Source organism: Giraffa tippelskirchi, chromosome 4 (genome assembly GCF_054371585.1).
Source record: "Giraffa tippelskirchi isolate mGirTip1 chromosome 4, T2T-mGirTip1v1.2.pri, whole genome shotgun sequence".
Classification (NCBI taxonomy): domain Eukaryota; kingdom Metazoa; phylum Chordata; class Mammalia; order Artiodactyla; family Giraffidae; genus Giraffa; species Giraffa tippelskirchi.
In genome coordinates, this window is record NC_137278.1 from 10,699,115 (window position 1) to 10,721,894 (window position 22,780).

Here is a 22,780-nt window from a genome sequence, read left to right on the forward strand (position 1 = left end):
ATAAAGCTTCTAATTAGGTTAGTCATTTATTTTAAGGTCAGACTCGCATGTGTTGGGCATGTTCAGGGTTTTGAGGTAAGGAAACATTTCTTTAAATATTGTCATTTTGGGAAACCTGCCTAACCTAATCTAAGAAAACGGGTGGGAGGTTCATCTATATGCTTAACTCGGCAAGGACCATTTCAAGAGCAGAGTTTTCCTGAGCATAATTTGAACTTCCTGCTTCCCCTTACCTTTCAAAAACTTACGGTGGCCTTCTATTTACTAGTAACACTTTACAACTGCTTGGATTCTCTTGAGATTTGATAAGTGATGAATCATTGATAATTTTACACACTTGGATTCAATTCCTAATTTTAGGATGTGAAGGTATATTTTTGAATCTCGGCCATGTCAATCTCGACCTTTGTTACAAGAATGGGATCTAGGGTGGTGTGACCTACCTTAAGCCCTACAGCAATTTAGTAAGTAGGATCAACGAAGGGCAGGCTGTCATGCTAACATGAAATCCAGTTCAGTTCAAAGATGGACATTTTATACATGGGGCAACCAGCTGCAAGGTTAACTTGCGGAACTGAGACCTGACGTGTGATTTACGCTGAGGCCTGGTCCTCTGTTGTGTTGCCCAAAGCATTTGGATGGGGTCTTTCAGACCAGGTTCCATACAAACACTTAAAAATGACTTGAAGTGTTGTGTGCAGAGGGGTAGGGGTTGGTGGGGAAAGAAAAGGGCCAATCTTTGCCCCTGGCCCCAGTGGCTCTCTGTACCAAAAGTCAACAGTACACCTCTTTCTGAGGAGCTGCTAATATTGAAAACACCTCCCTGGACTTCCCTGGTGGTTGATGGCTAAGACTCCATGCTTCCAATGAAGGGAGCATGGGTTCCATCCCTGGTCAGGGAACTAGATCCCGCATGCTGCAACTAAAAGATCCTACATGCTGCAGCTAAGACCCGGTGCAGTCAAAACACTTCAGCTTGGGAATGTCCACTCACTGATTGCTACAACTTTTGTTGTATCTTCCAATTATTGATATCTGCAACATTTTTGTGATTAGTATTCATAACCAGCCAGTTAGTTACCTGGTTGTATTGCTGATAAAAAACCCCCTTTATTATCCAGTTCATCGCTTCACCTACTGCAGTAGGTAAGAGCCAAAGGGACACGTACATAGTGCGGACAGTTTTGGAGGTATGAAAACAATTCCGGTTTCACTGAACTTCTCTGAAAGTAATTGACATTTAAAAGCAGTAAAAACATGGGTTTTATTAATCAACTGTAGTCACGATACAATCATCATAAATTTCCCCTTCTGTATTCATTCCACCGAACACAAAACAGAGCAGTGTGTCAGCCTGATTTTCTTCATGTGAGTCACCACCTTGAGTCACTCCTTTCTCAGTGGAATCCCCTTTCTCAGCATCACAGTTTAGAGGGGCAGAATTTGAATCTTCTTTCTCAGAAGTACACGTCCCCGGCCACGGAATGATACACATGGAATGGTCCAACCGTCCAGCGGGTAGAGAATTATCAAATTTAAGCAAGGTCCAATGCTGCTTTTCTATTTTTTGGGGGGGGGAAAAAAGTATGTTAAAAAATTTCCAAAAATGCTCAATGATGTGCTATATCACCTGAGCCCTAAAAGAAACAGGAAAAGGGTGGGGCAAACCCTAATGGTACTCTTACTACTTTGATGATGTCATTCCCTGAAAGTCTGGTTTTTATTCCTTCGGCCTTAGATGTGGAGTGGCCAAAATGAAAGACCGAAGTATTGTGATCGTTGTCAAAGAAGGGTGATACTTATTTAAAGACCCACAGTGAACATCTGCTCACCTATGTGATACTGGTACATTGTATTCAGGGCTCCAGTGGAAGTCATTCCTCCAAAGACATACAGGTGTTTCCCCACAGCCACAGCTGAGTGGGCAGCACAGCCTGTGGGAGCTGCACCAGTGGGCCTTAGCTTCTGCCACTTCATGTCACCTGCCAAGAGATGGAAAGTGGGCAAAATCTGGCCTAGACAATGGTTTCAGGCTGAACCTGTCAGACGTCTGCAGTTTGCAAACCAACCCCTGAACTTCACTCACTAAAGAGTTCTCGAGATAATAGAGCATGGTTTGGTGTGCACAAAAATTACTTGGGGGAGCTTGAAATTCTGTCTAGGTAGTCCAGAGAGGGAGGGAGGGGGCTCAGTCATCTATAGTTGTAACAAGCATCCCAGGTGATTCTGATGTAGGTGGTTTTTGGAGCACACTGAGGAATGTGATCTAAGCTTTGGTGACCATCACCATTAACTCCTTAGGAGCCCAAGAGCAAGTAAGGTTCTGTGTGTATGTGTGTGTGTGCAAGCATGCCTGAATGTGCACACACATGCATGTCTGAAACAGTAACAGTTACTTTGCAACTTTGTGAGTGCTGACTAGACTTCAAAAATCTGGCTTACTTTATTCTCATAGCTGCATGAAATTGCTACTACTCACTTCTGCCTACTTTCTTTCTTCTTGCAGATGAAGAAACAGGATTAGAGAGGGGAAGAAGTCCCACAGCTAGCAGGTGGCACAGCTAGAACTGCACTCAGGTCTGACTCCCAGATCTGTGTTCTCTATGCTGTAACGTGCTGCCTCAGCACCTATTTCCTACCTATTTTTGCAGATAGTTGCAACTTTCCAGACAAGCATTTAAAGGAGGCGGGACCTCACTGGATTTTAGATTTTAGAGAACAACCTGGGTAGGATAGGAGGAAAAATAGCTAGGAAATAGTTGCTCCTACAAGAGAAAAGGACTTTCTTTTTTTTAAATAAGCATTAAAACCCTGTTTGACTGCCTGCAAAGAATGCTCCTGTGAAGATATTTTCCATCTGTCAGTTCAAGGCAGGGGTCCAGCAACTCAGAGTTGGAAGGGAGAATCACCGAGTCCAGCCAAATACCTTTGCCAATGTGGGAATCCCAGCCAGTGTCAGCTGGCCTCCAATGTCACCAAATCAGAGAACCCACTGTTTGGCAAGGTAGCCTGATACTTGCACAGCAGTTCTCATGCCTTCTGCCCATGGTTCCAATTCCTGTAGTCTGGAGCAATGCAGCATATGTTCATTTGTTTATCTGTCCACATTTTTTTTTTTGGTTGCACTGTGTGGCAGGCAGGATCTTAGTTCTCCAGCAAGGGATCATACCTATGCCCCCTGCAGTGGAAGTCTTAACCACTGGACCACCAGGGAAGTCCCTATTTGTCCACTCTTAACAGATATACACTTATCATCTGTGACCTGCCAGACACTGTACTCAATGATGGAAATACACTAAGGGAAAAAGAGACAAAGTCCCTGCCCTAAGGGACCTCAGAATCTGAAAGAATGACCCCAAAAGAGTCCAGGCTCTCGGGACTTTTTTGGGGTCATTCAAACACTTAAAAACAATACTCATGTTTATCCCTAACTTTCCTTTTCTCAGCATTTTAACAATTTAGCATAACAGTTCTGGTTGTCCACCTCTAGACACACTCTAAAAGTTATCCACAGAATTAAAGGCTACAACTTGAAAGAAATCCAGTCCTTTGGGAAGCACAAGACACAATGAATTTTAATGAAAGAGCAGGGTTGTTGGAAGGATAAGAAAGAATTAACGGGTAGGTCTTGGGTTAGCCAGAAAGTTCATGATGGGTTTTCTGCAAGATCTTACAGAAAAACTTGGACGGACTTTCTGGTCAACCCAATACATGGCAAACACTTAGGAAATACTTGCTTTTATTATTATCACTTATCATTATTATTCAGGTCACATTTGAGAGAATCTAGCGAAGATTCCTGGAGAAGGCAATGGCAACCCACTCCAGTACTCTTGCCTGGAAAATCCCATGGACGGAGGAGCCTGGTAGGCTGCGGTCCACGGTATCTCTAAGAGTCGGACACGGCTGAGCATCTTCACTTTCACTTTTCACTTTCACGCATTGGAGAAGGAAATGGCAACCCACTCCAGTGTTCTTGCCTAGAGAATCCCAGGGACAGGGGAGCCTGGTGGGCTGCTATCTATGGGGTCGCACAGAGTCGGACACGACTGAAGTGACTTAGCAGCAGCAGCACCAGCAGCGAAGATTCTACTGGCTGGTTGAGAGCAAGGCTTTAGTCAATCAAAGTGTATTTTATTTAATTTTAAGCAGAAAAGCAAGCCCCCATGCCCTCTACCCTACTTACTGATATCAATGCAATGGAGGTCATCATAGAAATTGTCCCCTTCCAAGCCTCCATGGATGAAGAGCTTTGTCCCTGCCGCCACCATCACATGACCATGCCGAGGGGATGGAGGTTTTCCATGTGTCTCTGGTTGTGACCAGGTCAGGGTGTCTGGAAAAATAAATCCCATGACATCAGGTGACAAAGGTATGAAGCAAGAATGTGAGGACTATAACCTAAGCCTCACCTCATAGCAAGCGGAGATGCTCTGAACAGAGAGGGGCCTGGGGGTCATTCACTGCGACTTGCCAGCCCAACCCAGGCCTCCTTACATCCACAACCTTTACAGTCTCTGCTGGTGCGTGTCCAGGACTAGAGAGAATTCTACCTAATATGCCTATCCCTTCCACTGGGCATTAAGGAACTACTTTGTGTTTTAAATTTAAAAAATACCTCCCTTAAGTTTCTTTAACCTAGAACTGCCCCCAAATTAAAAAGAATGAGCTTCCTTCTTCTGGGACAGGCCTTCAGGGTATTCTCTTTTTCAAAACAATATCCTTAATTGATTTGCTGGAAGGATGGGGGAAAAAAATTGACTACTTTAAAGTTAGCAGGGCCTCCTGAAGTGGTTGTATAGGATAATGATTAAAATATAGGATTTGGAGTTAAAACTGGGTTATTTCACTGAATAATTATGTGGCCTTGCACATGTTAATTTTCTAAGCTTCAGTTTCTGCAGCTATAAAATGAAGAGGAAGGGAGTACCCAGTAATACCTACCTCTCAGGGTTGAAGTGTGGATTAAATGAGATGATATGTGTAAAGCACAGCACAAAGAAAGTACTCGGAACATGAGAGTTATTAATATGAGCATTATGCTAACAGAGCAGATGTGTTCTACCTGTTAATAACCCTTCATATCTTCAAAATTGTACATGTATGTAATTGAGGAAAATCAATCACTTCAACATACAGGAAAAGTCTTAGAGGAGTGCTGCAAAATTATCTTAGACAAAAGCCTGCCAAACAATTTATCTCTGAATTATCATTTGTGACATGCCTGAAGGTTGTTCACAGAGCCTCAGTGTTCCAAGGAATACAATTTGAAATAACCTGAGAAAGTTGACGCATATGCATACTTAAGTGGTAAGTATGTTTACCACAGTATTGTTTATATTAATAATAGGGGAGCACTGGAAATAGCCCCTAAGTCCATTAACACGTAAATGAGCGAGTTATTGCCACAATCATAGTGGAATGCTCGTTAAAAACACTGAGAAAACTTTGTGATTACAGGGGAAATGCTTAAGTGAAAAATACAAAACACAAATAGCACATCTAGGATTATCTCTAATATTTTTTAAAAAAGGACCATAATTGCACTGAAATGTTAACAATTTTGAGGTTATAGAATTATATATATACACACACACACATATATAGGCATATATATGTACATATATTTTTTCTCTTACAGTTTTATGTATTCAAAGCCAATATTTTTTAAAACTGCTTTAAAAGAATCAGAGTCCATTTTTTCTGGAAAAATTCATATTGTGACATGTCTTAATTCTTAAACTTTATAAGTTTACAATTTTGCTTATTGCCTTTTCTCAAAAAAGGTACAAAAACACACAGGAAAATTATTTTTGTCACATGATATTTGTAAAGCATTATTCATAAATGCCCACTACTAAAAGAAAGAAATGTAAATAAATGCTACTTAGACAAAAGATTGGCAAGAGGTCTCACAATATTAAATATTCATACCATTTTGACCCAGTGATTCCACTCCTCAGCATCTATTCCACGTTAAATGTTGTGTGTGCTGTGCTAAGTCACTTCAGTCATATCTGACTCTTTGTGACCCTATAGACAGTAGCCCGCCAGGCTCCTCTGTCCATGGGATTCTCCAGGTGTGAATACTGGAGTGGATTACCATGCCCTCCTTTAGAGGATTCTCCTGACCCAGAGATTGAATCTGCATCTCTTGCATCTTGTGCATTGGCAGGTGTGTTCTCTACCATTAGCCCCACCTGGGAAGCCCTAAACATTGTAACATGTACATAAATTAATGTATATATTCACTGTAACACTGTCAGCAAAAAGTCAATCTATAGGAAAATGACTGAATGAATAAAGGATGCCCACAGAAAGATATGCTTTGCAAGGAAATTTTTGGCTTAGGAGAGATCCATGATGTGTGATTAAATGAAGGAATAATAATAATAGAGTGACATTTCATTAGGTGTTTCCTATGTGTCAGAACTGCTGTACACTGTATCACATTATCTCATTTAATCTTTCCAATTCTTTGTGTTAGGCCCTATTACTATCTCCATTTTACAGCAAACTAAGGCCTTGGCAACCCACTCCAGGATTCTTGCCTGGAGAACCCCGTGGACAGAGGAGCCTGGTGGGCTGCTGTCCATGGGGTCGCACAGAGTCGGACACGACTGAAGCGACTTAGCATAGCATTAGCAAGGCCTAGAGAGATTAAGAAATTAGTCTAAAGTGATACAGAAAGTAGATGTCAGATCTGGTTCCAAGTCTACTTCCTGTGGCTTCAAAGTTTACGCTTTCAACTAAGATCTACTCTTGTGTGCATGCGTGTTCAGTCGCTCAGTTGTGTCCGAGTCTTTGTGACCCCATGGACTGTAGCCTGCCAGACTCCTCTGTCCATGGGATTCTCCAGGCAAGAATACTGGAGTGGACTGCCACTTCCTCCTCCAGGGGATCTTCCCAACCTAGGGACTGAACCCAAGTCTCCTGCTTTGCAGGTGGATTCTCTACCATTGAGGCATCAGAGAGGCCCCCAAGATCTACCCTTAGACCCACAAAACTAAGAGGCAGACCAGTATTTATAATTAGTATTTTCATGTGTGTGTTTTAAGTTTTCATATAATTTCAAAATCCACAGGAAATTCATAGGTGTTCACAAATACATGTTCATATGGTTTATAAATGCACAGAAAAATCTGGAAGTTAGACTATTAGGAATAGCTAACAGTATTTATCTCTGTCTGGGCAGTGGGAAGGAAAGGCCTAGGGGGAAACTTTTTTCTTTTTTGCTTGATAAACTATACTGTCTACCTACATTTTTTAAATTGATCGGTTATTCCTCTTTAAATGCAATTCTTGCTATGGGTAGAAGATATCAGCTAAGAGATATACTGAAGAAGTCTAGAATCGAGACCCACAGCCAGGCTGTCATTTTCTAATCTGTTTCCTGCATCAGGTAAGCTGCAGGCCAGGGCAGCCCCGACCCGGTAAGTGGTGGCCCCAGGGATCTCCCACCCCATCCATACTTGCATCAAACACGTGAAGCCGCACATCCCGCACAGGCTGGGCACCTCTCTCTCCGCCCCCGAAGACATACAGCTGGTCTCCAATGGCTGCCGATGACGTGTGGAATGTTCTTGGGGATGGCGGAGGGCCAGTCACCTCCGGGGTGGTCCAAGTCCTGGTATCTGGTCCAGAGAGAAGGTAGGCATCTAAATCCCAAGGCTGGGGGCCTCAGACATTGACTCTGGGGCAGGGCAGGGTCACTTGGCAAACCCCAATCCCCAAGAGGGACAGGGTAGATCTAGGCAGGGATCTGCTACCACCAAATTCAAGGAGGGATAAGGAGCAATACTCAGAAGGTGTCCAGATAGATCCAAATTCCCATGAATGAAAAGCCACAGGTACAATTAAGAAGAACAATTTGTTTTTGGAGGCCTTAAACATGCTTTCTGCACTCTATTCCCCTTTGCTGACTATTCTGCCCTGTGCCCACCCAGAGGAGCCCAACATTGAGCAGACTCATTCCCACTGGATGCAAGAAACCAGATATGCCAAGTTTCTCAGGATATGTGGCCATTAAAAATAAGTGGACAATATGTTACAGTCTTAGTAGTAGTAGTAGTAGTAATAGTAGTAGTAGTAGTAATTGTCCCTACTAAACACTATGTGCCAAATAAATATTTCTTCCCCCGTTTTACAGATAAGGAATTGAAGCAGAGATAGATTAAGTCACTTATTTAAGATGACAGACCAGTAAATGGCTGAGTTTGGATTCAAATTCCATTTCAACATCAAGATTTTTGTATATTCCACTCTTCTGACTTGAGAATGAAGTTCTATCGCCTGGGTGGGTGAACAGAAGCTCATTTTTTTTCAAAAGGAAGCACACATTTCACAGAAACACAAGCAGTAACTGAGCACCTTCCGTGGGCAGAATCATTGCCCTGAGCACCCCACCATTATCCTCAGGCAATCCTGGTAGCAGGTGGAAAGTATCCCCACTTGGCAGATGAGGGAACTGAAGCTCAGAAAGTTTAAATCCTTTCCCCCAGGTCACAGTGTTGGTGAGTAGTAGGGCAGGGCTCTGAACACAGATCTGTCAAAACTCCTATAGTCATTCCACTACTTCTTCCTTCCTTCCTTCCTTTCTGCCATGCTGCATGGCTTGTGGGATTTTAGTTCCCCGACCAGGGATTAAACCCGAGCACACGGCAGTGAAAACTCCAAGTCTTAGCCACTGGACCATCAGGGAATTCCCAGGAATTATTTCTTGACTGGGAAATTCTGTGTCTTGTGTAAAGGTCTTCATTCAATATACCAAGTGGTGCACAAGGCATTTGTAGTATGTGTGGGAGTCAAAACATGAAACCGGAGAACAGACAAGTCTCAGCCTAAATCCAAAGGATAATGGGGACTTCCCTGACAGTCCAGTGGTTAAGACTCCTGGCTTCCACTGCAGGTGTCTTGGGTTCGATCCCTGGTTGGTGAACTAATATCCCACAAACTTCATAGCCAAAAAAATCAAACAACAAAAACAAAGAACTAAAATAACAAAGCATAATGTAATTGCCTCTATAGCTACAGATCTTGGTGAGCTTTTAGATCTCAGGGGGAGTTAGAAAGCGCACAACCTTCAGAGTAAAAAAAAAAAAAAAGACAAAACAGAGGAATTATGGTACTGTCATAAAATTGAGATTGTGTGGCTGCCAAGTCAAATGCTAGCACAAATAATCAGAAAGGAGTCCTAAGAGGAACTTGCCTTAGTAACACAAGAAATTAATGATTCACTTACATTATTCATATTTTTTGGTCATGGTGTCAAACTAAACTTTCTAGGAGAGAAAAGGATCTGGTGGAAAGTCAATTTCTTTGACAGAAGCTTTCCAAATTCTTACTGTATTTTATTTAAAATAGATAACATCACTGAAAAATTGAGAAGCCCGAGTTCTGGAACTGATTTCCATCTATCAAACCATAGCTACATTAACCGCAACAATTATTGAATGTTAACCATGAGCCAGACTTGAGTTAATTCTTGCCAAACCTAACAAGATAGAAATTATTACTGTCTTAGAATGACAAAGAAAATCAGCTGTTGTACAAATAAACCTATCGTTGATAGAGGTAACCAGGCAAGAGCTGACTATTCAATGAAAAATGTCCAGGTTACTGGTAATGAACAAACTGCATATTTAAACAATTAGATACAATCGTTTTATTTTTTTACTTTTGCCCATCAAATTAGCAGTGCTTAAAAATGATAAATTCAGTGCCGGTCAGGAGTGAAACAAGAACTATTAAACACAATTGGAGAGAGGATAAGTTGAAAAAATCTTTCTGGAGATGGAGTTCCCTAGTGGCCTAGTGGTTAGGATTCTGGGCTTTCACTCTCTGAGCCTGGGTTCAATCCTGGGTCAGGGAACTGAGATTGCACAAACTGTGCAAAGTGGCCAAAAAAGAAAATTAAAAAAAAGTCTTCCTGGAGAACAATTTGATAGCATGTACTAAAAGCCTTAAAGTCAAAAAAAAAAAAAAAAGTCTTAAAGTCCAGGATTTTATCTAGTTCTTTTATTTCTGGGCATGAATTCTAAGGCAATAATTTGAAATACATTCAACGACTTCTGAACAAAGATGTTCACTACTTTGTTATTTATAATGTTAAAAATCTGAAGACAACCTATATATTAAAAAAAAAACCCAGAGGAATTATGGTATTATCATAAAATTGAGTGTTATGCAGCCATTAAAAATGATTTTAGCAAAGCTTTGTTGATAGGGAATCATTTCTGTGCTAATTATGAAATTAAAAAGACACAATAGTGTAATGGTGAAATACAAAGATCTCAGATTTACAAAAATGCAGAGAAAAGACAGAAAGGAAGTACACAGAACTGTTATTAATAGCCTTAATATCATAGGATTGTGGATGGCTTTTGTCCACTTATTTACACTTCTTAAATATTTTTCAATGCATATTGAAAAATTTGCAAAGAGAAAAACAACAAAAAATTGTTTCTAACTGACAGAAAGTCAGGTCCACCCCCATGGGTGGTTCAGCAACATCCTTGCAGCAGTGATGTCCCCAAACTGCTTCCTCTGTGACAAAACTGCCAGTGAGACGAGTCAGGAACTTTGTACTTTTTGGCTAAAAGAAACATACTAAGAGGATCTCGATCAGGGTTTCTTAACTTTGGCACTATTGACATTTTAGACCAGATAATTCTTTATTGTGAGAGGCTGCCCTATGCATTATATAGCAGGGGTCCCCAACCTCCAGGATCTAATGCCTGACGATCTGAGGTGAAGCCAATGTAATAATAATAGAAATAAAATGACAATAAATGTAATGAGTTTGAATCATCCCCAAACAATAACCCCACCCCCCTCCCATCCCTGTAGATGGAAAATTTGTCTTCCATGAAATTAGTCCCTGGTGCCAAAAAGGTTGGGGACCACTGTGTTACAGGATGTATGGTAGTATCTCTGGCCTCCACCCATTAGATGCCCCGCCCCAAGGTGTCACATGCCAACTGTCTCCTGGGGGGCAGTCACCCCCATTTGAGACCTCTGATAGAGGTGACTTGGATTCTAGCCTGCTCAAGGCTCTGATTCCCTGATGACTTTAGGAAAGTCACTCTCCATTGCTAGACCAGGTTGCCCACTTGACATAACTGTTCTCTGAAGTCTCTTTCAGCTTTGACTTTTCAGAAGTTGATAATTTGTGCAACTTAGGAGGAAAACAAAATATCATTTATGATTTTCAAATTCTGTTAGAAGTGAAAATGTTTATTTTTCTATGAGGTCAGCAAAGGTTAAATGGATTAGTCAGTAAAATCCAAATGGGACTTTGGTACAGGAATTGAAATTGGATTTACTTATTCATTTTGGTAAATAAAATAACCATTGGCTACTTACCAGGATTCAGAACTTGCAGGCAGTTTCGATTTCCTGACTGGTCGGCCCCTCCAAACACCCAGATGCTGTGAGGCGTGCAGGAGGGAATGAAGCTGGTGTGCTCGTACCGGGGCAGGAGGCCCTCTGAGGTAGCTAAATCCCACTGGTGTGTTCCTAGAAAACATTTCACCCAGTTCCTAGATTGGGGCTGCCAGTGGTTTACAGTGGTTGACAAACTTGGGGGAGGGTGAAAAAGGAAAAAGGGGTTAAAAGTATCAGTGAACAACCAGCAGATCACTTCAAGGGAATATGGTCAACCTCCAGAACATTTTACATCAGACACTTTGGGGGCTGTCGGCCTGTCCATAAACCCTCTTCTATGGGACCTGCCCCATCTCCCCGTCCCAGGGATAGATCCCAGGAGACTTGGTTGCACTACACCTTGACTTCCTAGCTTTAGCTGATAGGGTCAAAGGTAGTCATCAGACCCAAAATGAGCCCATCAGAGCCTCTTCCCCAAGAATCTGGAACTCAAATAGATTTCTGGGTTTGGGTGCCCAGCTTCTACCACATGTGGAGAATCAGAGAAAGCCACAGTGTGGGGAAGAGCAGAGTGAAACATCTACACAAAGGAGCAGATCCCCCCAGAGCCTCCTCTGGTGTCCAATGACTGGACTCTGAGCTCCCAATGCAGGAGGCCTGGGTTCGATCCCCGGTTGGGGAACTAGATCCCATATGCCACAGCTGAGAGTTTGCATGCTGCAACGAAGACCCGGTTCAGTCAAATTGAAAAAAAAAAAACTTATTTCCCCCATCTCCCTGCAGAGACTAAGGGAGAAAACAGGCAGTTTTTGACAGCTTTCTTAAGTCCTGCCTCCACTCTCTTCTGAGACTAGGCCAAATTCCCTGCCCATGGATTCTCTCTCTCTCTCGGGTTTTTAATTTTTTTGGTTGGTGAAGAGAGTTTCTATTACCTCTAGGTAAAGGACTTCTAGTAAAGGTCCGTCTAGTCAAGGCTATGGTTTTTCCAGTGGTCATGTATGGATGTGAGAGTTGGACTATAAAGAAAGCTGAGCGCCGAAGAATTGATGTTTTTGAACTGTGGTGCTGGAGAAGACTCTTGAGACTCCCTTGGACTGCAAGGAGATCCAACCAGTCCATCCTAAAGGAGATCAGTCCTGGGTGTTCACTGGAGGGTCTGATGTTGTAGCTGAAACTCCAATACTTTGGCCACCTGATGCGAAGAACAGACTCATTTGAAAAGACCCTGATGCTGGGAAACAATGAGAGCAGGAGGAGAAGGGGACGACAGAGGATGAGATGGTTGGATGGCATCACCGACTCAATGGGCATGAGTTTGGGTAGGCTCCGGGAGTTGGTGTTGGACAGGGAGACCTGGCGTGCTGCAGCTCATGGGGTCACAAAGAATCGGACACGACTGAGTGACTGAACTGAACTGAAAGGACTTCTGGCTAAAACAATTTCACAGACTATTAATACCTAACTTCTTAGTGATTTTAATTAGTAAACCACTCACTTAGGGCCTTCACAGGCATTGTCTTGTTAGATCATTACAAGTGCCAAGTGAAGCAAGTTATTATGGGACACTGAACCCCAAATGGTTTAGGTGATTTAGCCAGAGTCACAAAGGTAGTAACAAGTCACAACAGAATTGTAACTGTACTAGATGGTAAACTTCTTGACAGATGAAAGAGATTTAATTTACCTTTGAAATCCTAGTACAGGGTGTAGAAATTCAAATGCCTACAGAGGATTGGAGGACATTGGGGAGAATGATAGCCCCACTGATAGGTGGCAGGTCAGTTGCAAAAAATTGTCACCACGCAGACATCCAGGTCTACTGATGTCAGATCTTCCAAGACTACAACAGAGGCCAAACAACTTCAAGTTTTACAAGTAGACTCCTACACATGTGGTTGGTACACAGCTAAAATGAAAACAATAACAGCCATGTTACATGAACCTAATAAAACACGTTACCATGTTTTTGAATTGTGATTCTAGAGAAGACTCTTGAGAGTCCCTTGGATAGCAAGGAGATCAAACCAGTCAATCCTAAAGGAAATCAACCCTGAATATTCATTGGAAGGACTGATGCTGAAGCTGAAGCTCCAGTACTTTGGCCACCTGATGCAAAGAGCTGACTCAATGGAAAAGACCCTGAAGCTGGGAAAGACTAACGGCAGGAAGAGAAGGAGGCAACAAAGGATGAGATGGTTGGATGGCATCAACTCAACAGACATGAGACTGAACAAAGTTTGGGAGATAGTGAAGGACAGGGAAGCCTGGTGTGCTGCAGTCCATGGGGTCACAAAGAGTTGGACACAACTTAGCAACTGAACAACAACACACCAGTTTTCTTTTGCCACTGTGTAGTACACAGTCGTCACTTGTTAGTTCATTCATTCATTCAAATACTTATAAAGCACCTACTCTGTGCCAGGTGCTATGATAATGGCTGGGGATACAATGAGAAGTAGTATAACCATGTTGAGAGTTCTCTAATGGCCTAGAGGTTAGGACTCGATGCTTTCACTGCTGTGAGCCAGGTTCAATAAGCTGCATGGTACAGCAAAAAAAGGAAAAAAAATATATTTATAACCATGTTCCCTGTTTCCAAGGAGCTTATACTTTGGTAGGAAAGATAAACAAGAAAACAATCCCTTGTCAACAGGGTTGTGAAGACGGATGAAGATGGGAAAGTACAGGATGCTATGGAAACAAAGAGAGTGATTGTGTCATTGTCATTTATGTTAGGAAATATATATTTGGCCTTCATCTGTTCTAGGCAAAGAGCTCTGAAAACCCTTGTGATGACATAAGTAATAAGACTGGTAAGTGTCTTTTGTTATTGATAACAAACCCCGTTAACCACAGCTGAGTTTATGGGGGTTTTTTGGCCACACCATGAGGCATGCGGAATCTTATTTCCCGTATCAGAGATCCAACCCACTTCCCCGGCGCTGGAAGTACAAGATCTTAACCACTGGATCACCAGGGAAGTCCCTGAGTTTATGTTAATAAGGTGACTTTTGGAAAGCCCCTAAAGATGGGGGCTGGATGCCAGGGGAAGAAAGCGTGAGACTACAAGGTTAGAACTTTCAGCCCCAGACAACCCCACCCCCAGCTCTGGGGAGAGGAGAGGGATGGAGGTTGACAATCACCAATGGCCATAATGTAATCAATTACTCTCCAGAAAAAAGGCAGGGTTCAGAGAGTTTCCGGGTTGGTGAATACATGGAAGTGTGGCAAAGGTAGGGCACCTGGACGGGGCACAGGAGTGCCTTTCCCCACATACTTTGCTCTAAGCATCTCTTCTGTCTGGCTGTTTTCCTGAGCTTGGTGGCCTCTTGAAGAAATTAACTGGAAATTAATGGAAGCTGAGGAGGGTGTCAGGGGACCCTCCCATTTAAAGGGGTTGGTCAGAACCACTGGTGGCCTTGTGACTGGCATCTGAAGGGGAGCAGGGAGAGTCTCGTGGGTCTGAGCCCTTCACTTGTGGGCTTGGAGTCTAACTCCAGGTAGAACAGAGCTGAGTCGTAGGACATCCAGCTGGTGTTGCAGAATTATCTGCTGTGGGGAAAAAATCCCCACACATTTGTCAGTCAGAAGGGAAGTACTGAAGATGTGTCAAGAGGAGGCACAGGAGTAGAGAAGAAAAACAGAAGAGTCGCCCCTTTTCAGTGGCAGTACCTAAACTAGTCCAGATGTGCCAGGGCAAGCTTCCTGATGAAGTGACTTTTCTTTTATTCATTTTTGCTTATTTATGTACTTTGGCTATTCCACGCTGGCATGTGGGATCTTAGTTCCCTGACCAGGGATCAAATCCATGCCCCCTGCATTAGGAGAGCAGAGTCTTAACCGCCAGGGAAGTCCCTGGAAGTAACATTTAACCTGGGGTCTGAAAGATGGAGAGTAGTCAGATGACAAGGAAAAGGAAAAGTCTTCCAAGCAGATGCAACAATATATGCAAAGGCTTGGAGACCAAAAGAGTTCCAGGAACTGAAGGATATTCAGTGCAGCAAATGTGGATTTCAGAGAGCCAAGAGATGAAGTTGAGGAAGGCTTGAAACTGGGGAGTGACATATCAGACTTATATTTTATAAAATACTCACCTGAGTATCGAAAATGCACTGTACAGGGGGTAAGTATGGAAGCAGGCAGATCAGTAAAAAGGTTGTTGTAAGAGTGTAGCTGAGAGATACTGAGGCTTGGACCACAGTAGTAGCAATGCAAATGGAAAGACATGGATGAAAATAGAGATATTTAGGATTTGGTGATGTGGATATAAGAGGTGAAGGAATCAGTGTCTCCTAGAGTCTGGAGTCTGTTGAGACTTTAGGGACTTCTCAGTGATGTTCAGTGAACTAACATGGACCGGAATGGGTGAATTAAACTCAGGTGACCATTGTATCTACTACTGTGGGCAAGAATCCCTTAGAAGAAATGGAGTAGCCATCATAGTCAACGAAAGAGTCCGAAATGCAGTACTTGGATGCAATCTCAAAAACAACACAATCATCTCTGTTCGTTTTCAAGGCAAACCATTCAATATCACAGTAATCCAAGTCTATGCCCTGACCAGTAATGCTGAAGAAGCTGAAGTTGAATGGTTTTATGAAGACCTACAAGACCTTCTAGAACTAACACCCAAAAGAGATGTCCTTTTCATTATAGAGGACTGGAATGCAAAAGTAGGAAGTCAAGAGATAAGTAGAGTAACAGGCAAATTTGGCCTTGGAGTACAAACTGAAGCAGGGCAAAGGCTAACAGAGTTCTGCCAAGAGAACGCACTGGTCATAGTAAACATCCTCTTCCAACACCACAAGAGAAGACTCTACACAGGGATGTCACCAGATGGTCAATACCGAAATCAGATTGATTATATTCTTTGCAGCCAAAGATGGAGAAGCTCTCTACAGTTAGCAAAAACAAGATGGGGAGCTGACTGTGGCTCAGATCATGAACTCCTTATTGCCAAATTCAGACTTAAATTGAAGAAAGTAGGGAAAAGCACTAGACCATTCAGGTACGACCTAAATCAAACCCCTTACAATTATACAGTGGAAGTGACAAATAGATTCAAGAGATTAGATCTGATAGACAGAGTGCCTGAAGAACTATGGACGGAGGTTGATGACATTGTACAGGAGGCAGTGATCAAGACCATCCCCAAGAAAAAGAAATGCAAAAAGGTAAAATGGTTGCCTAAGGAGGCCTTACAAATAGCTGAGAAAAGAACAGAAGTTAAAGGCAAAGGAGAAAAGGAAAGATACACTCATCTGATTGCAGAGTTCCAAAGAATATTGAGGAGAGATAAGAAAGCCTTCCTCAGTGATCAATGCAAAGAAATAGAGGAAAACAACAGAATGAGAAAGACTAGAGATCTTTTCAAGAAAACTAGAGATACCAAGGACATATTTCATGCAAAGATGGGCACAATAAAGGACAGAAATGGTAGGGACCTAACAGAAGCAGAAGATATTAAGAAGAGGTGGCAACAATATACAGAAGAACTATACAAAAAAGATCTTCATATAATTAGCCCCCAACTAAAATAAATAAATTTATTAAAAAAAAAAAAAAAAGATCTTCATGACCCAGACAACCACAATGGTGTGATCACTCATCTAGAGCCCGACATCCTGGAATGCGAAGTCAAGTGGGTCTTAGGAAGCATCCCTATGAACAAAGCTAGTGGAAGTGATAGAATTCCAGTGGAGCTATTTCAAATCCTAAAAGATGATGCTGTTAAAGTGATGCACTCAACATGCCAATAAATTTGGAAATTCAGCAGTGGCCACAGGACTGGAAAAGGTCAGTTTTCATTCCAATTCCAAAAAAAGGCAATGTCAAAGAATGTTCAAACTACCGCACAACTGCAGTCATCTCACACGCTAGTAAAGTAATGCTCAAAATTCTCCAAGCCAGGCTTCAACAGTATGTGAACCCTGAACTTCCAGATGTTCAAGCTGGATTTCAGAAAAGGCAGAGGAACCAGAGATCAAATTGCCAACATCCGTTGGATCATCGAAAAAGCAAGAGATTTCCAGAAAAACATCTACTACATTCACTTCACGCATTGGAGAAGGAAATGGCAACCCACTCCAGTGTTCTTGCCTGGAGAATCCCAGGGATGGCAGAGCCTGGTGGGCTGCTGTCTATGGGGTCGCACAGAGTCGGACACGACTGAAGCGACTTAGTAGTAGTAGTAGTAGCAGTTTTATTGATTATGCCAAAGCCTTTGACTGTGTGCATCACAGCAAACTGTGGAAAATTCTGAAAGAGATGGGAATACCAGATCACCTGACCTGCCTCTTGAGAAATCTGTATGCAGGTCAAGAAGGAACACTTAGAACTGGACATGGAATAACAGACTGGTTTCAAATCGGGAAAGAGTACGTCAAGGCTGTATATTGTCACCCTGCTTATTTAACTTACTTGCAGAGTACATCACACAAAATGCTTGGCTGGATGAAGCACAAGCTGGATTCAAGACTGCCAGGAATATCAATAACCTCAGATACTCAGATGACACCACCCTTATGCCAGAAAGCAAAGAAGAACTAAAGAGCCTCTTAATGAGAGTGAAAGAGGAGAGTCAAGAAGCTAGCTTAAAACTCAACATTCAAAAAATGAAGATCATGGCATCTGGTCCCATCACTTCATGGCAAATAGATGGGGCAACAATGGAAACAGTGAGAGACTTTATTTTTGGGGGCTCCAAAATTACTACAGATGGTGACTGCAGCCATGAAATTAAAAGATGTTTGCACCTTGGAAGAAAAGCTATGACCAACCTAGGCAGCATACTAAAACGCAGAGACATTAGTTTGCCAACAAAGGTCCATCTAGTCAAAGCTATGATTTTTCCAGTAGTCATGTATGGATGTCAGAGTTGGACTATAAAGAAAGCTGAGCGCTGAAGAATTGATGCTTTTGAACTGTGGTGCTGGAGAAGACTCTTGAGAGTCCCTTGAACTTCAAGATCAAACCAGTCAATCCTAAAGGAAATCAGTCCTGAATATTCATTGGAAGGACTGATTCTGAAGCTGAAGCTCCAATACTTTGGCCACCTGATGCAAAGAACTGACTCATTTGAAAAGACCCTGATGCTGGGAAAGATTGAAGGCGGGAGGAGAAGGGGACGACAGAGGATGAGATGGTTGGATGGCATCACCAACTTGACAGACGTGAGTTTGAGTAAGCTCCGGGAGCTCACACACAGCAACTTCCCACCGGTTACCTATTTTATATATGGTAATGTACATGTTTGAACTAATATTCTTAGGAATGGTCACGGCCAGAAGCACAAAGCCCTGCTCTCTGGCCAAAGGGCACACGTTCTGCAACTTCTGGTCTTTCTTTTTGTAAACCATGGCGAGATACCCTTGTTCCCCAACCAGTGATCAAATACACATTCCCTGCAGTGGAAACTTGAGAGTCCCAACCAGTGGACCACCAGGGAAGTCCCCTCCACTGCTGGTCTTACCCAGATCTATGGTGTGCACATCTGAGAAGCTTCTGTTTGGATCTGCTCCCCCAACAATGAAGACCTTCCCTCTCTCGGCATTACCAACAGGGGGTAAGTATGAGCAGCTGTGACCAACCCGTGCACAGGGGCTGTCTCCAACCGGGGCCAGGGTGTACCTGCCAAAGGGAAGATACATTCAGGAGGCCTGAGCAGAGAATTAAGTGCAGCAGTGTATTCTTTGCCCTCCTCACGGTCACCAGAGAGAAGGGTCTTATACACAGACTTTTAAAATAATACCCAGCAAAGCAGCCTTTTTCTGATTAATAACAGTACCTTCTCTTCCCACATAACCTTTGACTTTTTAATTTTGTCCCTCCTTTCATGTCGCATTAACCTACTGGGGATGCCCTGGACTAGTAATTGTCCCCATGTGGTAGAGGTGGAAACTGATACACAGAAATGTTCAGTGGTATGTCCTGGCACAAGACGGTACTTATGAGCGTGGCTTGCCAATTTCAGACAGACCTAGTTCAAATCCCAGTTCACGTGCTTTCTCCAGGTATGCCCTTTTAGAAGTCACTTTATCTTTCTGAACCTTAGTTTCCTCATTTGTAAAATGAAGACGGCAATAATTATACCTGTGAAGAATGAGATGCACTCTTGTTACACAGCAAGGAAGGACTCAGTAAATGATGGCCAGAGCTTTATGTATAATCATGTGAGCACCAACAGCAGCAAAGCTCCCACCACTAGCCAGTGATGCTTCCTTCTGCCAAGTAATATTCTCCATCCTTCACTGATTTTTAAGAGCTTTTCCGATTACTCATCAAGCTTGATCTGATGGAAGCCAAAGCTAGCTCTTTGAAAAATCAAATACAGGATCCATTCATTCTGCTCTGTAAAGTTATTCTGAATGCTGACCGAGAAAGCACACTTCAACCTTTCTGGTTGGAAAAGAAAATTCTGTAGCTGTGTTTCTGGCATTTGGGACTCGTGGCTCTTCCCTCCTTCTCGTACCTTTCTCCTGACCTGGCTTCCCCACAGTCGTTTCTTTTGGTTCTCTATCCACCCGTCTGGCTGCATTTTCTGTTTCCTTCTCTGACTCCTTTCCCTCCAGCTTCCTTCCAACCCCCATGGATTCTCTTCATCTTAGTCTAGGTTTGCTTATCTGATCAATTTTATATGCACTGATGGCTTCAATTACCACCCAAATACATGTTCATCAGTGATTTCAAAATCTGTTTCTTTTCCAGATCTCTCTTTTGATGTCCAGATTCACGTATCGCATTACTGCCTGAATGACTGCTAACCATGTACCATGCCTACTGCTGACTTCACTACAACCCTGGTTTCACTCAACTTGCACAAAACCCCTTTGAGGACAGTACTGTTATCATCTGAGTTTTACAACTGTGGACCTGAGGCTTAGAAAGGTTAAATAACTTACTCAAGGGCACACAGCCCTCCAGCTACATAGTGAATAAAACAAAAGAAGTCCCTGCCTTCATAGCCCTGCCAGACTAGTTGGGAAGAAAAACACTAAACAGATAATTTCACAAATAACCACTTCATTTCAACTGTGCTATAAAGGATAACTGGATATACAGTATGAGAACATATCACAGGGGGTCCCTACCCTGTAAGGAGAGTTGGGTGGGAACAGGGGTAGTCACAGAAGACTTCCTGAAGAAGCCCCATTTTAACTGAGATCTGAAGTATGAGTAGAAGTTATTAATAGCTGGGCAAATAAAGGGACAAAAGATGGGCGGAAAGGATGATCCAGGTAGAGGGACCACCCTGTACAGTTCCTCAGTGGGACAGTAAAAAACCACGTTAAAGGAAGAGACAGAACAAAGTGTGAGTAGGGGGTCGTAAAGTTGGAAAGATAGGTAGGGACAGATTATGCAGGGCCCAGTGGGTCATTTTAAGGACTCTGGTTTCTATCCTAAGACCAGCACAGAGGAACAAAAGGCTTTTAATCCAGAGAATGCCAAGATCAGATTTATGATGGATAAAGAGCAAGAGTGGACACAGAGAAGGCAGATCAAAGGCTCTCCTCCAAGGTCCTGCAGAAGCACTGCCTCCTCTCTATAGCCCTCTGTGAGCCTTGTTTCAGCACTGATCACTTTTCATCACCATCACCAGCTTAGTCTGCAGCCCCCACTACACTGAGACGATTCACCTTTGTACCTTCAGCACCTACACTGTAACTGCCCCTGTCAGGCCAGTGTTAGCTGTTGAATGGAGGGTGGGTTGAACAAGTGCTCAAGAAACAGTGAAGCCAGTTTAATCTAATTCCCTGAAAACCTTAAAAAATGAGTCACAGCTTGGGGGGAGACACAGTGCTGGAGCTGAGGATGCCAGATGGCCGGTGTCTTACTCGTCTTGGTAAATGCATTCTAATAAAATCAACATCTGCTCTGTGATAATTATTGCCCCACTACCTTTCCTCTGAAGACCTTCTCAGACAGTTTGAGTCTAATTACCAGAAACTGCAGACAGTTTCATCTCTACCCTTTTTCATAGATGATCAAATATGTTAGTAAACTACTTATAAATGAAACAAAAACTCATGTGTTTCTCTGTCTGAATCCTTCCTTACAGACCATGTTTCTTTCCTGGGCTTGTCTCCAGGTTCCAAGATTGGCAGCTGCTTCATGATGTCCTAAGCATAAGACAGAAAGGCACTCTTTAGACATTGATGATTATCTTCTACCTAACACACACAGCAAGTCAGATTACTTCCCATTTTAAAACATTTCCTGTTGATGTACCCATTTCTAGGGCCTGATCTGAATAAACACTACCAACGTTTTGATATAAATTTACATTTGGGAGGCAACAATAACACAACTTTCTTAATACAATTACAGAATTTTTTTTTTGCTTCAAGTTTTCTGTGTCTGTGGTTTTCATGGGGAAAGGGCATATATCCAAATAATTTTGGAGGTCATAAGGTATTTATATTTATCAAAAGATAAAACACCTTAAAAAGCTGAGAAATAACCAAACTCTAGGATAACTCTTGGCCCCAGCATGACATTCAGAGCCTTCTGGTCTCAACCTTCTTTTCAGGAACTCAACTCTACAATTTCTTGCTATATTGAGCTGTTCTTACTACATTTGCTCCTCTGAAACGTGAAGCCCTTTCATAACTTGCATCTTATGCTGCTTCCTTTACCTGAAATGTCCCTTCCCTTCTGGTCAACTAACAAACTCCTAGTTAATCTCCAAAGTCCAGTTCAACTGTTCCATCCTTAGTGAAACTTTCCCTTATTTGTTGCTTTTCTCTTACATTCACAAGTTATTCTCCATCCGAAGATATCCATTAAGCTCTAGCAATTGCAGGATCACCCTGAATGTAATTATGTATTTAAAAGTCTCTAGACTAGATTCTAGACTAAATTCCAAGGGAGCTGGGCCTCTCCGATGCATTCAGAGAACCAACTAGTGGGCCTGGTATAGAGCAGAAGTGAGGGATGAGTGAATCATGAAAGAAAACAGATAACAATTTCGGGAGGTGAATGGATAAATCCAACCTTCAGCCTAAGCCACTAACTGCTGTTCTCAAAGCCCAAAGTTCAGTGGGGTAAACTTCACCTGGCCCGGGACCTCCCGCAGTAGCCCCTGCCAGTCCCATCCCCCAGTCCCATCCCCGCGTGGCAGCGATAAGCGATAGGAGACAGGGTCAGGAGAGAACCGGCTGGTTCCTGTCCGTCAGTGTGGCTGGGCCGCAGCCTGAGGAGGTCTACCCGGCGCTTTCTACCCAGCCTAGCTCCATTCCCCTAATAGATGCAGCCGCCCCCGCCCGAGATCGCTTCTAACAGGGGTCCCGGAGCACCCCGACCCAGCTCCGGGCTGCATTACCTGCGGCGGTTTAGGCCAGTCCCGGGCCATGGCTCCGCCCCAGTGGGGCGGGTCTTAGACCCTCGCCCCTCCTCC

General features: G+C 42.9%; 1 protein-coding gene across 4 annotated transcripts; it reads right to left on the bottom strand.

Annotated features, from left to right (window-relative positions):
• Window positions 1–1,245: 1,245 nt before the first annotated feature.
• On the bottom strand, window positions 1,246–22,780 carry RABEPK (Rab9 effector protein with kelch motifs). Of its 4 annotated transcripts, XM_081588586.1 has the most exons (8): window positions 22,706–22,780; window positions 21,445–21,503; window positions 18,857–19,014; window positions 11,365–11,517; window positions 7,473–7,634; window positions 4,187–4,336; window positions 1,833–1,982; window positions 1,246–1,560 (listed from the first exon to the last, which is right to left on the bottom strand). In XM_081588586.1, exons 1-8 carry the CDS (start codon window positions 22,733–22,735, stop codon window positions 1,268–1,270), a joined length of 1,155 nt encoding a protein of 384 aa, XP_081444712.1. In that variant the 5' UTR covers window positions 22,736–22,780; the 3' UTR covers window positions 1,246–1,267. The 4 variants fall into 4 exon arrangements, with proteins under 4 accessions (XP_081444712.1, XP_081444714.1, XP_081444713.1 ...); XM_081588588.1 differs by lacking the exon at window positions 11,365–11,517; XM_081588587.1 differs by lacking the exons at window positions 18,857–19,014; window positions 21,445–21,503; window positions 22,706–22,780 and adding exons at window positions 12,318–12,577; window positions 13,070–13,291.

Excerpts from the sequence above, each read along its gene's own strand:
- RABEPK (XM_081588586.1), bottom strand. The coding sequence starts at position 22,735 with ATGGCCCGGGACTGGCCTAAACCGCCGCAG. Across the intron at positions 7,635-11,364 it reads CCTGCAAGTTCTGAATCCTG|ATACCAGGACTTGGACCACC; the intron begins GTAAGTAGCCAA and ends TCTCTGGACCAG. Across the intron at positions 4,337-7,472 it reads GCTTCACGTGTTTGATGCAA|ACACCCTGACCTGGTCACAA; the intron begins GTATGGATGGGG and ends TTATTTTTCCAG.